General features: G+C 39.3%; 1 protein-coding gene across 1 annotated transcript; it reads left to right on the top strand.

The window, feature by feature from the left end:
* Positions 1–9602: 9602 nt before the first annotated feature.
* On the top strand, positions 9603–13577 carry si:ch211-284k5.2 (uncharacterized protein CFAP97D2). Its single transcript, XM_036575483.1, has 5 exons — positions 9603–9881; positions 10172–10252; positions 11047–11165; positions 12092–12275; positions 13284–13577. Exons 1-5 carry the CDS (start codon positions 9789–9791, stop codon positions 13386–13388), a joined length of 582 nt encoding a protein of 193 aa, XP_036431376.1. The 5' UTR covers positions 9603–9788; the 3' UTR covers positions 13389–13577.
* The last annotated feature ends 3284 nt before the right edge of the window (positions 13578–16861 follow it).

Consider the following 16861-nt stretch of genomic DNA (forward strand, 5'->3'; position numbering starts at 1 on the left):
TGCTACAGAGTACCCAGCAACTGATGCAGTCTGCTTAGAACACTCCACTCATGTCTTTTTTATTTTTATGTATGTAGATGTTAGGAAATTTTTGTGTGCATTAATTATTCCTTTTATTTTCTTACTTCAAAAAGTTCTGAACATGAAACTCTGTCACTGTGAAGAGTGTCACAGATCACTTGATGACCATTTGTTTACCCTTCTGGATCATCCTAATCCAGAGGGGATCCTTCAGGGCCTTCTTTGCCTTCAGTGATTGTGGGAACTAAAAACATGTCTGTAATTTTCAGTTCATTTCTATTCAGTAGAACCATGTTTGTATTTAAACTGTGCAAATATTACAGTATTACTGATGTTTCATTGTTCAGTTTAGTTTGAAAACAAAGTAGTTTACATTCTTGAAATGCCAAATCGAAAGCAGTCCAATCTGGATTTTTTTTTATGGCATCTATGAAGATACAGCTAAGCGAGCTCTCCCATTTATTAGACCTAATGCTGAACAAAGCTGGACAAAGCTGGACAAAAGACCTAATGTGTTAGATTAACCACCAACATGATTAGTAAGTGATTCAGAAATCAACCAATCCCGTTTGGTTTTTCAATGGGTGGGACCAATATCATGTGAAAAAATGTCACTCCAGGTTTCAGTGTGTTAGGAATGGAAAACAGTGGCAGCAGCTCTGTGCCAGGACTATTTACTGAAAGAGTCACTGTAAAACTGCAACATACAAGGCAGGATATAAGCTAATATGCATGTTACAAGCTTCAAATAATATACTGAATGTGTTTTACAAGCTCCAAATATCCATGCTTAATCTAGAATGTCTAAAAAATGTACACTGCAATTAGCTTTGTGCTAACATACTACTAGAATCCCAAAGGAGTGCTAACAGAAATGAACAGTATTGTCTGGGTGTTTTTGCCTTGTTTTTGACAGAGTTTTCACATTTATGGCCTGCATTGAAGGCATAGGTCAAATAGTCACAGTTTGTCACTGCCCTAATCTACTTTATGAGGCCAGATTACAGAACAGAAATTTTCATCAGAAATTTAGAGATTTTGGTAAAGTTACCTCTAACATATCGTCGCTGTCCAAAGAAAAACATGTATCTCCATTTTTGTCGATTTTTATTTTTCTACGACATTTGAACATGATAGTGTTCATTGTGTGAAAATTTCATGATGATTGGACCGATAGAAATGCCCCAAAATCAATTAGAATAAAAATCTCTTTACATTGTTACATTTAAAGTTAAGGGCGTTTCAGCCGTCTCCTGTAAAGTTACCATTTTGGAGATACTTGTTTTTCTTTGGATAGCGACAATATATAATATATGAGGCTAAGGAGTTTTCACCTGAGTGCTCCTTACACATTTTACATTCATGTATCAACCAGGGCAGTGCTATGGGACAGTGTCTCCAGCCTTCATAACCCTCATACACTCCCCCATAACCCACACATTCCTGCTTGTTCCTAGGAAATCGATTCTTCCATTTGCACACGCTGTGTGCACTCTCTACACTGAAAATTTCCTGTTTCAACAGGTCAACAGGGGGATGGGCTTATTTTCACAGGACGTATATGCCATAACTCTCAGGTATCTGTGACTTAGCCACTGTCCGATGGTCTGACTATTTCAAACAGTGCTCCACAGCTCAAATCTGAGAGTGGAGAGAAAGAGGCTGAATGACATCCAATGAGGCATGAAGAACAAGGACATGTAAACCAATTACTATCAGCTCACACGGGGATCACTCCTCTAAATAAGATTATTGAGACCTTTTGTCTCAAAGGTCACATCAGTTCAACAGCAGAAATGTTATTGTGTTGATGGGTAGATAAGAGTGAGCTGCTCAGTAGTTCACTATGGCAGTCAAATCACGCATAGTCTCTGGCTAAGACGCACCGCCTGCACGTTCATGGATCGTCTAATATATCTATTACTTTTATTATGCTAAGTTGGCCATAAATATTGGGTTTCTGCAAAAAGTTGCCCTCACTGTGCACAACAGTGAGTATGTTAGAGTGAGATATTGTTGCTGTATTGAAAAAGGTTTGTGAAGTTCACAGCATCCTATGTTTAATGTTTTACTGTAAGAATTAAGTAGTTAGTAAAAAATTAGGCAGTTTTCTGCGCAGATGTGTTTCTGTTGTAACACTGATTTTAAAGTTGTTTGGCCCTATCATACAGAAACGACAGCCTGTGTTTTGTCTCATTGCATATCAGTCTAAATGGTTCTTTCTAGGGAACTGCAATTGGCTAAGATCGGAATGGGCCATTTTTTGCTCCAAACACGCAATCGATAATCGGGCCAATTATTTTGTTCCTATACCTATACCAAAATGTCATAACATAATTATTGTGCTAAATATTATTGGGCTAGATTATAGTTGCTTCTTACGTTTTGTGTACTGAAAATGCATTTCATGTGTTCACTTAGCCCACAATAAGGCTAATTAAAAATAAAGAGAAAAAAGCCATGAGCCAGTTTGGCTGTAAAGAAATCTGGACTGGCCATAAAAAGTCAAGACTGGTAGGTGGATCTTGGCTATGTTAAGTAACAAAATGCCCCAGACTCTCTGATGACTGATAGAAGTCTGGCTTGTGTGACAAGGTCTTATGTTACTGTTTCTCACTGATCCATCCTCACGATGCTTGGACCCCTAAAATTGCCTCCCACACTGACTATACCATAAGAGAAACAGTAAAACTGTCAACTGTAAAAGGGCATCTTGGACGAAAAACATATTTTATATTTTATGTATGGCTTCCTTAAATAAATAAGTGGTTTCCTTGGCAACTCTCAAAATAAATAAATGAAAAGATAGATCAAAATAAATAAATAAGCACCGTTTCCCCTGAGAAGCCTAATGGACAGATGGAGAATCAGCAGTTTCTGTTTGCTCCTCTGCACGCCCTCCTACTGCGGGCAAATTGCCTTGGGGAAGGCCGTGATTGGTTTTCGATATCTGCCCTGACCTCTGACCTTGTGTTGAGGAGACAGGAGTGTATTGTCCAGGGTCAGTCTAGGGACATAGATTACAGGCCAGAATCACCTGTCTCTCATTAGCCCTGACCAATCAATAAAGCACAGAGTGGGCCTTAGGGGAGAGTGGGGTGGAGACAGCTTTTTGATGCAGGAAGACATGTAGGAGGAGGATGCAGGAGAGTGTGATTATATGAGAGAGAGAGAGAGAGAGAGAGAAAGAAAGAGAGGTGGCTGCATATTTGTGTGTGTCTGCCTCCACCACGCTCACAGCAATCAAGAGCTACATGGGAGAAAACAAAGTGACACAAAGCGAAGTGTTTATTTTCACCGCGTAATTATTGACGTTAATCTCAAATGGCCACCCAGTGTGACTCAGCCTTAGGTTATAATTGAATTTTTCCTCTTCATCTAGAAGTGAGTAATTATTAATGAAACGCACAAGCTGTGATAAGAGACTGAGGGAAATATGTGCTTGTGAGAAAGCTGTGAGTAAGTGGCTAAGATAAAACGTGTTTATAGTTAAATAAATAAAAAACAATACAGAAGTGCAAAAGTAACAAAACATGTTCATGGTAAAACTTGAGTAGCTGTTATAACACTTTTTTAATTCCAACACCTGAAATCATAATTATTCCCCAAGATAAACATCTGTGAATAGATGTTTATATTCAGTTACATGTCATATTTACTTCTGAAATTTGCTGATATTTAGTGGAATCCATTCTTCCTACACTTGCAATGTTTCCTGTACTACCAATTGCCAAACAACCCTAAAGCATAACAGATTCACCCCCCCTGCTTAACAGTTGGAAAGGTGTTCTTTTCCTCAAATGCTGCTCATTTTTTCTTCATACATACTTTTGGTAATTGTGGCCAAAGAGTTACATTTTAGACCTTGATGTTTGGAATCAGGTCGCAGTTAAGGTATCTTTTTGATGACTCTTCCTTGCAGATGATGTTGGTGTGAGCAACATTGCACAGTAAAATGGCACACTGCCACTCTTGTGTCACCTAAACCTTCTTGTAAGTCCTTTGCTGTCATGTGGGGGTTTTGCTTTGCCTTTCTGACCAGCATAAGAGCAGTTCAATCAGTCTTTACAGTGCATGTGTTTATGCAAACAATTTTGGGTGACTATAGACTACATATTACTTTTTAGTTACATTAACCTTGTAGATCCAACACTAAACTAAAGAAGCAAACCTCATTGTCAAAATCAAACATATCTTGACTGATTGACTACATTTGGGGTAAAGAGGAACTTGTGTAAATTAGATTTTTAGTGATTCCTTAAAGGGTGCAATACAGTATTCAAATTTCAAACTATATCGCTGACATGCTCCTTGGTCTTTCCCGAGAGTCTGTCGTTTACTGTCTTTCAAAGAAACTAACGTCACTGATCAAAACTTGGCATCCTATCGGAGTACAGTGAGTGGCAAGGAGTGGGGCTTATGCTACATATGCACCCACCCACAAACGACTGGGTTTTTTTTTGAATTCGTCTACAAATTCTACTGGTGTTTTCTGTGCCTTTTTATATTGCTATCAAAAATGGATCAAATCATGACCTCAGAATCAAAAATTGTTATTACTGTAGTATATGTAAGCCATACTGTGTGGGAGGTGATTTTTTTTGTTTGTTTATGTTTAAGCATCTAATCTGACAGTACTCTTCAGCTGACCTTTTCAGCACTGTTTGAAGCACAAGCCTGCAGGAACTCCTGCTTATTCAGTTTTCTCACATTCACTCCTGCAGTTCTGCCCAGAACAAGACAGACAGGCACAGCAACAAAGGCTCATAAGGGCCAGCCAAGCTTTCCCCATCCACTCATGCAGACTCAGACAGAGATAACTACAGACAAGGATGGCTGCTAGGAGACAAGCGTGGGCGGGTGAGATCTGTGCTCAGGGGGAATTATCGGCTTATCCATGAGCGTGCGCACACACACACACGCGCACACACACACACACACACACACACACACACACACACACATGACAAAGAGACCTAGCAGCCCAACAATTGATTTTATGGCACGGGAGGAAAAAATGAGGGAGGAAGGGACGAAAGGGAGAGAGAGAGAGGAGAGAGAGAAAGAGAGAGAGAGAGAGAATTTGTTGAATAGCTTTAGTAATCTGATTCAAATAATTATGAGCCAACTGTAATTACTCACTGATTTGCACCTCTCTTTAATCTCATCTGCTCGAGTGCTTCAAAAGAGCCTGATTCCCTTTCAGCTCGATTCAAGGCTTTTTCCTAAAGAGAAGAGAAGAGAACAGGATGGGAGAGTGTTTGTTAAAACACCTTTATGGCGAGGGGCTGAAGGAGATCTGCTAAAAGCTGTCATCAACGCTCACACCCCCAGAATTACCCTGCTACAATGTAAAGAGGAGTAATCATGTTTAAACAGGAGTTCTTCACCCTCCGGCAGAAAATCAGTGTGCAGCATTTAAATGCCTCCCTCTGGGTCAATATGTTATTGAATCTAATGTGATGTAGCTCTATGTGTGTGTGTGCGTCTGTGTCAGAGGGAGAGAGAGAGGCAGAGAAAGCGCTGGGGAGGGGCTGTGTGTACTGTGACGGGAGCAGATGTTAAAGCTGTCATAGCCACATTTTCCAAGTGAGTGAGCGGCTGAAAGAGAGAGAGGAGGGGGATGAGAGAGAAGGAGAGAGAGCATGCAAGGGAGAGATGAACAGAGAACAGAATGAAACGGTTTTCCCTCAGGTCCTGGCACAGAATTAGTAGCCTACCATGTTCTGCTCCTACCAACCAGCAACCCTCCCCTGCACAGACAAGACTGAGTCACTCAGGCTAGTGGATGAGGGAACAGGAGATTATTCTAGAATCATGGACCTATACGAGGGGTGGGCCATAAAATATATCATAATATATCAAGACATTTTCTTGATACACAATATGTATCATGACATTTAGTTTTTCTGGAGCTTGATCGAAAGAAACCAGGAGTGCTACATTAAAAAACACTATCAAAATCTATACACACAGTGATAATCAACATTTCATATACTAGACTGTATAACATCCAATTAATCTGGTCTAATTATGCTGTCTTTGCAATGAAACATGGACTTGGTCACTGTTCTTGACCAACTTGCTTCCAAGTGAGAGGGCCTAGGCCCCTCCAGGCCACCCATGATGGCCTAGACCATCTCCCCAGATTTCTGACTGCTCAAAAGAAAAATATGTTCCTGTGAAAATGTTATAAACTGTAATTTGTCTTGTGCTTTTATAACAGAGAGACGCTGAGTTATTGCGTTTTTGTGCCTTTTGTCCACTTCAAACAATTAAAAGTGATTGCCACTGATCTCCTCTGATCATTACCAATTTTTGGCAGTCGCTATCACTATGGCAACTGTATGCCGCCATCGGTAGCACTGCCATTTAAAAAGAACTCTGCAATGAGGCACAGAACACCGATTATTTTAATGCCAGCGTTCAAACGCAGCATTAGCATGCTCCACTGTTTCTGCACATTGTGGGAAATTAGACTAGCAGTGCTAGTTCCAAAAATTGACCGTGGTCAAGAAAAACCAGTTCAGTATTGCAAAATAGAGATAATAAAAACCACCGTCTTTAAACATTCATTGTGAAAGATAGGGCTGGGGTTAATTACCCTTCTGAAAAGAGAGCACCAACCAGCATGATTTCAATGCTGGTGGTCTAAGCTACTCCAAGCTGGTTTATGCTGGTCTAGTGCTGGTCTTGCTGACCACCCAGCATAGTCAAGCTGTTGACCAGCATACCAGCATCTAAAACACAACATATGCTGGGTTTGCTGGTGATCAGTCTAAAATGTCCAGTGCTGGTGACCAGCCATGCTGGTCTGTGCTGTTTTTTTCTAGCAGGGCCTTTACCCACTGAGGTGTGCTGTCAGCTGTTATAGTTACTAGGCAGTTCATTGTGTTTTGTTTAAAATTTATTTTTATCTTTCTGGTAATGGAAGGTACAGTGATGCAGGCTTATTGGCTATTTCACGGTTGTTGACCTCATTATAGCAATATCTTTTGGACATAACGCTTCCTAGTGGACCCCTCCAACCTAAAATGAAATTCTAGCGACACTACTGTCTTGAAGTACTGGATGTAGATGTGGATATCCACCATATGCATACAACAGTAACAACAAATATCCTCATATTGCTCACCGCTAGCCTTAGCATAGCCACCCAGACCACTTCAGGTGCAGGAGTGCTGATAGAATTGGTCATTGTCTCCAATCTTCATAAATATGGAGTAATACCAGCCCTGAATTGTGAAATACAGAGCTTTGTTATTTGGAACTATTCTATAATTAAGTCTGTGTTAATCAAGGAATACTAGAATTTTCGATGTTTAAATATTTATATAAGCATCTATGAAGCCATGTTGACACACCAAGAGTTGGCAAAATCTCACTAACACTACCAGGTAAATTGTGTTCTACTGAGAGAGTCACCACAGAGGCACAGGGAGCGTCTCAAACAGAAGTCTCAAACATGCCCAGGGCACTTTAATAGTCTCTTAGCTCTGCCTTTGATGTTGCTGTGTTCGTCATGTCCTCTCACCTCATGAAGTGGCTCGCTTCTCCGTAACTGCACTGCAAAACATGGCCGCCATTCATCTAGCAAAGAGAGGGAGGAGTTTGCCATCTGGTGGCAGGAAAAGAAACAGCGCTATTGTCTGTAGTGTTTGGCATTATCCCTGTTCATGGGGAGCAAACCCTGCATGGCAGGCAAAAATCAAATGAAATAATTGAATTGTCCCACTCACAGAAGCAAAGTGGCATTTTACATATTTGATTTGAACCATCTGATAGGTGTCTATACCCAAACATTGCACAGTTCAGTGCAGCTGTTAAAAAGCTCCAATTTGTAGTGTTTGAAGTGAATCAGGTGTTTTGGGTGGTCTTTAACCACACAAGCAAGTCTATTTGAAATTACTTAAAGCTGCACTATGTAAGATTCTAGGATTTGGAGACCACTCTGGTGGAAAGAGTATTCAAATCTGATATGTTAAGAGAGTATTCGAAGAGAACTCAGTCAAAACCTGGCGAAGGACGTGTCTTTCGAGGAAATAAGACTAAATAATCTAATATTGTCATCATATCTTCATCAGTATAATGCTGATTTAGAGACCTAAACATCGAGCCGTACCTTCTTTTTGAGCCTGTGCTTTTGACAATACATATGACGTGAGCTAAAAAACTCCCCTTGAGTTTTAAATTATTATTATTTCAGACTTTATTGGGTAACTCACACACATTATATTTTAGTGTGTTTTTTTCCTCCTAACTTTTCCTCCTTCTTTCAGTTTTAACAATACATAGTGCAGCATTAACAACTTGTGCTTTAAAATAAATGTGATGATTTAGCCATGCAGTTTGCATGATGCTAAGCTTGCTACTTGTTAGCCACATTAGCCTCATAGCTCCAGTATAAGACTTGGACTAGCAAACTTTAGACACTTGAATATTTGAATCTGCAAATTTTGGGTAAGGGGTGTTGGGTAATTCACCACTTAAAAGAGACTGGCTTAAAGTGAAAAGGTGAAAATAAAGAGAATTGATTTAAAAGAAGAAGAAAAACAAGTCTCCTAACAAATGAAGATAAAAACCACGAGTGGAGCAGACCATAAAATCTAATAACAGCTGCAAACTCTTCTCTTCACACTCTCTCCACGTCCAAAATCAGATCATTCTGGAATACTACTAAAATGATTATACTTTAATGCAAATTACATGTAAACTGAAGGAGTCAGGTATATGATTTAATAATTTTTGGTGTAAAACCAGAACTAGCACCTCTCTTAAACACAACAAAACTCAAAATACTCAAATAAAGCTTCCAAATGCTAAATAAAAGATAATCAGACAACATTCAATCAGAACAGTCGGTGTCAGAGAACCACTAGTTCTGATCCACCAGACTAAGCACAGCAGTCTTATCACCCCAGCTGTGACCTTCAGTGGGAACACACTCCAGGCATCTTGGCCCCTGGAAAAGCACAAAGCACAAAACAACAGCCTACCAAACAACACCCTCCAAAGCCTTGAATGGTCATGCTGACACAGCAGAGAAGTGTGATGTCCCAGCCCCAAATGAACAAGCCATAGAAGACAGTGAGGCAAGGAAAACACAACATATTGCATTTACAGGAAGAAACCTTAAGAGGACCCTGGCTTAAAAGGGACCCCATCCTCCTTGTGGTGACACCTGAAAACAGAGTTGCACTAGAACTACAATATTTCAGCTACACAGGTACATTAATATACCACCATTTAGCAATATAATCACATTTACAATTGACCATGAAGGTATAGATACTAAACCTTACTGGCTTTGAAATCTGTTAATAATATATGTTATATAAAACGTCTTTTACAGTGCCTGTGCCCTTCCCCGCTCAGCTGCTCTGGGGTCATTTAGGCCAGTGAAGCCAGTGGGCTGTGAACACTAATAATTCATTGACACTCAATCCCCTCTCAGCAGCACGCCCAGTCGGAGGGATAGGTGAGTAATGGTGCCATGGCAACAGGCTGCGGCCTCCAGCCGGGCTGACCAAGGTGGAGTGGGCTGTGGGGACACATTCTAAATGGCACCAGCACACAACACACTGCACACTGGACACTTCACATCATTCTGGAATACTACTAAAGTGGCAGTCGTGCAAAACTGACACTCCAGATTCTTCAAAGCTGCTCAAATCTTCAATACCAGAGGAGTGTAAAGGATAGTAAGATACTATTTTAATGTGCTAAATTCCAGAACATCTTCCATTTGCTAACACCGGGCAGCAGCCATGCATAAAGCCTACCAGCCCCTCAAGCCCGCCACTAATAAGTACCTGCAGAAGAAATGGGACCAGACACACTATGAGGCGCATCGCAAGAAGGTGAGTGTGTGTGACTCTTTAATCACAGAGAACAAATATTAAGGTTGGAGTGTAATATCAGCTGCTGTAATGATGTGGAACACTGATTATTAAAGACTCACAGGCTCCAGCATGTGTGAATAGTAATTGTGGCTCTAAGTACATTTATAATATTCTCATCTCCCAGACAGTACTAATCTCAGTTTTTGTTGCAGTGGGATTTGAAGTGTCAGAAGCTAATTGTGGAATCTGATCAGCAATACTATCACTGCGTTTGTGATTTGTGTGAAATGGTTTTGTTTTCTCATGAGGTGAAAGAAGCCAAACCCATAGTGGACACCAAAGGCATCCGAACACCTACTCATGTCCAGCTGAAGCTGAAGAAAACACAGGTATATATGCAGAAAGTGAGACAGATGTATTTTCAGTACTTTTCAGTATAGAAAGCAAACTGACACTCTTTATTTTGCATTGACTAACAATTGATAAATTATTACAGTAATATTTCAGGAATGCAACCACAACTCATACATACAACATTATATTTATTTAGCCTAATGATCAGTGGTTGATTTACCTGTACTTTGGTATATTTCTGTCAGAGTTAATTCAGTCAAGAACATTTTACAGTGAACAAAGTACAGTTGGGCTTCAATGTTCTACTTATACATTCAAATATGTTAAAATATATTTTCTTGTTTTTTATTTTTGCCCCTTGAGGTCCATCTACAACATTTGTGTGGTTTTATGTACCAAAAACATTATTAGTCATTATTAATTTTTACATGACCATATTTCAGTCTCTCTTTATCCCTTAGAATTAAACAAGCTGTTTTTGTTGCTGTGTCTGACATATGTAAATTAGCTCTGTTTGGCATCCTGTATTATGCCTCATTTAAAACACAGTCCAGGCTGAAACACTCCTTCACACTAACTTCAGCTGAGCTGAACTGCTGTAGGTTGATGATGTGGATGTAAATGCATTGGTTTTTGTGGCTTATGTTACTTTGGGTATTGTACGGTCCGATACATTTTAAAACTTTAGCAATATTTACATTCTACATTAAACTATTTTATTTTAAAAAGAGTGAATTAATTAGTGTTATAATTATATATTATATGATTAGTGTTTAATGTTGTGACTCATCATTTCCTCAATGCAGTGTTGTTGTGTTTGGGTTCTAAGGTTCAAGAGGAAAGGCAGGCCATCATAGACAGGGATAACCTACTGCTGGCGTCCAGACTGGCTGGGATAGAGCGCTCTAAAGGTCTCGTAGACCACAGGAATGAATATCCAGAGCACAGGTGAGCTTACACCAGGCACTGTGGCTCAAGTGGCATTTCTGACTGTGTAATTAATACTCTTAGCCTCAGCTGAGATAATGATCTGCCATACACCGCCCTGTACTGACAGTTACTTTTGTCTGTCATTAGGTGTCACCAACCACTCATTAACTAAAACAGCATCATATAACTTTCAGCTGAGCAAATATTAATGTCCCAATTGAACCTGAACCAAAATCAAAGAGGAACGTATGGTGAATGTTTCTCTGTTTTGTGTATATTAGAGTTTTCAAAAGGCAGTCATTGGAGGCTCAAACTACCCACTGCTGACTCCACTGTTCAGCCTAATAACATGGTGACGCTGAAAGGCTTCTCTGGTTAAAGCCGTGCTTACATGCCAAGCCTTGTCTCCTCCTTGACAATTTAACATATAAATTATTAATGTAATTGTGATATTGAGTATTAAGTATTTTCAGATGATAAAACTTTTAGCAGGGCCTTAACTACTGGCAGTGCAGGCCAGTCACACTGGGGCTTGTAACTAATATCTACTTCTGCAATTTTATATGCATGGCTAGACAAAACAATAGCAAGCAAATTTTCCTATTTTTTTTTATTTATTTTCCTGTGTGGGGCTCATTATTTTATTTTATTTGTTTTTTTGCACTGTGGAACAGAAGATCCTAGTTACACCACTTAGTTAAATCTAACATCCTTTAAATTTTCCATATCTACTTTATGTTTCCTGTACAATACTACAACCACATGTCGAAGGCTTGGTCCAGACACTTCCTCAAGTACAGCCTACTTGTGAGGAAAAAATCACTCTTCACTCAGTTCTTTCATTATTTCTTTGCTTTAATAATACTTTCACTGGAATACGCTTATAGGATAATATAGTCAAACGGCTATTCAAATCAATGCTCACAATAATTTTCCTCCTCTAGTCTGAATGCTGAGAGGAGGAGGGAGGAGCTAGCACAAGTGACCCGTGAGAACCTGGCGATCTATCAGCGAATCACAGCACGAGAATCAGAATACAGGCGGGAGGTGTGGGAGGAGGACTGGGAGAAAGTGGAGAGAAGACGAGATGATATAGCGCGCTACCCAAGGGGTGTGGCCAATAAACAGGTAAACATTTGGAAGATGTACTGTGTGTTGTTTATTAGTTTACCTCAAATTAATAATATGATTGAAATCATTTTCCTCCCAAAGTGCATTCAATCAGCCAAAAGCAGGCTTTGTGTCCAAAGATTGCATCTGTAGTTTTAGTTTTCTGTAGTTTTACTTTGAAGCTGAAAGGCTAATGTAGCTTATACATAATGGAAGCTTATAATGGCTAATTAGCATTGTTGTTAAGCAATCTCAAATAGACTTGCTTATATGGTTTCTGACACTGTATGACACATGCACAGTGCAATTTATATAAAAGACACAAAAGTACAGAAGGATCCAGGCTGCAGGATGGCTGCAACAACTGTTTTTAGCTTTGTGTCTATTTTATGTTTAGAGGAAACAGTATGAACAGTATGAAAATCAAACATTTGGAATTTTTTTAATGCATTCTTTAAAAATTGAGTCACTATATCTGTTGTGGTCATGCTTACTTGCATCCTACATTGGTGCCACAAGAGTCTCTAGAGTGAGATTTTCTGATTAAAGAAAGGAAAATCCCCTTTTAATGATGTATACTGAAGGTGGGAGGGACTACAAGGGCTCAGGAGGATACTTGAGGGTGGGTTCTTTTTAGTGCTGACTGGCTAATGCAGATGGAAGCCAGATTACTGCTAGGAAGCCAAATATCACATTTGTTAGCATCTAGATCAGGAGCTAGGCTAGCAGTCAGGACTTCTTTTTTGCTTATGGTTGAATGACATATATGTGTAACACATGCTGGGTGTTGTAGTGAGAGAATATTGACAAAAACACATAAAGCATATAAAATTGTGAATTTGGTCACAGCAGTGAGGCTGAGGGACGTAATGCTGTGCCACAGAATACAGCACAACACAACAAATAGCATATTAAACTCTAGTCTTAGGATGGAATACTAATCTTTGCAAACAAACAGGGACAAATAGGTTTAACTTGCACATGACATGCAGGTAAATATAAATACATCGTCTCTCTCATTCACAGAGGTCCAAGAAGAGTGTGAAGTTTTCTGGAGGAACACCAGGGCACAGTCAGAGCTCATCCAGCAGAACAGAAGATGACCAAGATGAGACCACAGAAGAAGATTAACCCCTTAAAATCCCAGGCTTATTACATGCTATGGTCGATTATTCAGTAACTACAGGGACTTCAGTGCAAATGGGTTGAGCTATTCCTAGGTTATAGAAGTATGTAATAAATTTTGGGCCCATGGCAAATGTAAGGGGTTAACTAACATTAATGGCCACTCCCTCTTCCTGCATAACTCTTGAGAAATCTATCTTTTAGCACTCATCTTGATCTTTTAGTACATTGAGACCCTGAATGTTTGCATTAGGTTAAAAGCTTCATCCACCACTGGAGGGCAGCATGGTTCTCTAGAATAACGGGAAGCTCCCCAGTGCGCTGAGCTGCCTCAGGCTATCAGAGCTCTTTTAATTAAAACTGCTGGGAAAAGCAGGTAATAAAAAAAGTTAAAAAGGTACCAGGAGGTCTTTTCTGATGTTATGGCTTGAAGCGTCTGAAACTGAACTATGGTAATGAATGGGCGAAGACTCTAGTATGTGCTCTAATTTGGTCCATGAGTATTGATCTCAGAATTTTAACAAGGTTTCATAGGGGGTATCATAAAATGAGCACCACTTTTGTATATCTTGTTATGCCACTAATTCGCCTCAGTCCCTCCATAATTGTCTATAGTCTACTCACTGCCTTTCACTGTTCCTTTTTTGGCCTTTCAGTTTGCTCAAAGAAGAAACCTATGTTTATGTAAAAATGTTTGCAGTAGAAGAACTTCTTTAGTTTAAAACTGGTGTAGCATTAAGTTGTTATTATTTTATTTAGATCTTTCTACAGTCACTCTCTTTTCTAAAATATAGAAAACATTTTTAAATACTTCAATAAGGAGAAATGCATTCATGACACATAATAGAAAGTGGTCAGCTTGAAGGCAGAAGAAAATCACTGTGCCCAGCTGGGCGAAGGTCCAGTGCAGAGCCAGCATTTCTCCTCTTCTTCTAAGCTCTTAACCCTGGCCATCCTCCATCCTGACCCCCCATTCAAAACCCCCGTCCCTGCTGCATGGCCCACATGTATCAAACCTCTCAGACTGAGACTGCTGACACCACTGATCCAGGATAAGCTCCCCCTTCCAAATAACAGCATTCATTAGGAAATGAAAGCTGAGCAAAAAGCAGCACTCTTGCTTTTGAGAAGTTCCATCTGTATGACCCCCGGACCCTTAGTCTGGTTCTTTTGTGCATCTGCTTTTTACTTTGCACAATCTCACCAAATGTACATTGCCTGCCAGTAGTTTGGGGACACTTCACTTTTCAGAGTGGCTTGATATGAAACAGTTATTTGTGGAGGAACTTACTGACTCAAATTTCAGGAACACTTTGTTTGAAAGCTACCTACATAAGGACATCATAATGCATGCATAAGCACTGAATAATGTATTAATAAAGCAACACTTGAGTATTTATGAATATCTTATGCAGAAATTGAAATATCACCCATAAGCTGAAGTAAATGACATTGTATTGACATAATGGTTGTGTACTTTAACTCATGTAGAACTGAGCAGGACTGATAGAAACTTCCAAACTAGACCAGGTTCCATTACTTGGGAATGATGTTTAATAATAGTGTTATGAATGGAACAAATGTCCTTCACTTTAGTTTGAGGTCCCTTACGTCAATGCAATCTCATTTACTTCATAGAACATATCATCTTGCAGTTACTAGCATAACAGCTTATGCTCAATACATACTCAAATATTGCTTTATAAATAAGTTGTTCAGTGCTTATGAATGTGTTACGTATGTGTGAATGAGTTTTTATATGTAATATTGTTAAGGGTAAAATTGTGGTAATTCTGTTTAATGCTTTATCTGATCAACTTCACTGCTTTTGTAAATATACACTCATTCTGAAATTGATGCCTGCAGCACGTTCCAACAAAGCTTGGACAGAGGCAATTTAAGAAAAGGAACATAGTAAATGTTCAGAAAACAATTTAAAAGAGGTGATGCAATCATGCTTGGGTATAAAATGATTGTCCAGGAAAGGTTGAGTCCTTTATGAGTGAGGATCTGAGGCTTAATGGGGCTCAACACTTTGCTGAAAAATGCATCACAAAATAGTTCAACTGTCTCAGAACAACATTCCTAGAGAGCATTTTGCAAGTTTTTTTTACACATTTCACTCTCTACCATGCATAACATTGTCAAAAGATTCAGGGAATGTGTTTAAAGGGTAAACTGAATGTCTGTGACCTTCAACCCCTCAGATGGCACTGCATAAAACCAGCATGCTACTTTGCTGGATATCACTGCATGGTTTCAGGAATACTTCGAAAAAACAGTGTGAATGAAAGACTGTACTATTCACAGCCGAAGCCATATATCAACAACATCCGGAAACAGGAACACTCTGATGCAGAGTGGAATTGCGTATTGTGGTCGGATGAGTCAACCTCAGCCTGTTTATTGAAATAATGGACATCGTGTTGTCTGTCATGGTACAGGGGTGTCTTGCAGATCTGTAAAAGCACATATATATATGTTCTGAAAAAGCCTATGCTGCCTCTTTTTCAGGGATGTCCATGCTTCTTTCAACATGTCAATACAAGAAATATTCAGCGTATGTTACAACAGCATGGCTGCATAATCAGAGAGTGCAGGTGCTAGACTGAACTGCCTGTCTTCTATAGTAAATGTGTGGTGCAAAATACAACAATGAAGGCCACCTGCTGTTGCACAAGTCACTAAAGACTTATATAACTGAAGAACGGCAAAAAATTACACTTTCTAAACTGGATCAATTTGTGTTTTCAGTCTCCAAAACATTCATTAGGTGTTGTTAAAAGAAAAGGTGATGTGTGGTAAACACAGTGGTGAACATGCTCTTGTCCCAAATTTTTATGGTAAACCTGTTGCAGGCATCACACTTAGAATGAGTCCTGTCACAACTACACTTAACAATTCTGACTCCTCTGTAAATTTCTCTAGAGCGGAGCATCAAACCACACAACAAAACCACTCTGAATGACTAATTCTTGAGAAAATTAAAAAAAAAAAAATGGAATTACTCTTTAAACAAAACCTGTTCTTTATACTATGAGAAACACTTTGATGAACGTGTAGCTGAGTGTTACAGCATATACCTAATATATAAGCAAGCAGCTTATGGTAACAAAACCTTTGCAGGTATATTCTCTCGCAAATTGAAAAGTAATAGCGAGAAAATGTAGATTTCAAAAGAACGAAATGTGGCCCCAAACATCTGATGTACCTCAGTACATATTATATATCTGTTTCATGTACAGTATAAAATGTCATGACATAAAGACTATTAAAGGTTATCGTTGAGGAAGGAATTTAATTATAACCTTCTTAAAGTAAATCTATAATGATACTGAGGTGAAGCATCTTATATTCAGAAAAGATTCTCTGCCTCAAGGCTGTTTTTCATTCACCCGTGTGCACTTTTACAGATGTAATGCATTAAAAAGCTACAAGGATGATTTCAATTCTTTGCCTGTGTGTGATGAGTATGTGCA

The sequence above is a fragment of the Colossoma macropomum genome, unplaced genomic scaffold (assembly GCF_904425465.1).
Source record: "Colossoma macropomum unplaced genomic scaffold, Colossoma_macropomum, whole genome shotgun sequence".
NCBI classification, from domain to species: Eukaryota; Metazoa; Chordata; class Actinopteri; order Characiformes; family Serrasalmidae; genus Colossoma; species Colossoma macropomum.

Excerpts from the sequence above, each read along its gene's own strand:
- si:ch211-284k5.2 (XM_036575483.1), top strand. The coding sequence starts at position 9,789 with ATGCATAAAGCCTACCAGCCCCTCAAGCCCGCCACTAATAAGTACCTG. Across the intron at positions 9,882-10,171 it reads ATGAGGCGCATCGCAAGAAG|GTGAAAGAAGCCAAACCCAT; the intron begins GTGAGTGTGTGT and ends TTTTCTCATGAG. Across the intron at positions 12,276-13,283 it reads GGGGTGTGGCCAATAAACAG|AGGTCCAAGAAGAGTGTGAA; the intron begins GTAAACATTTGG and ends TCTCATTCACAG.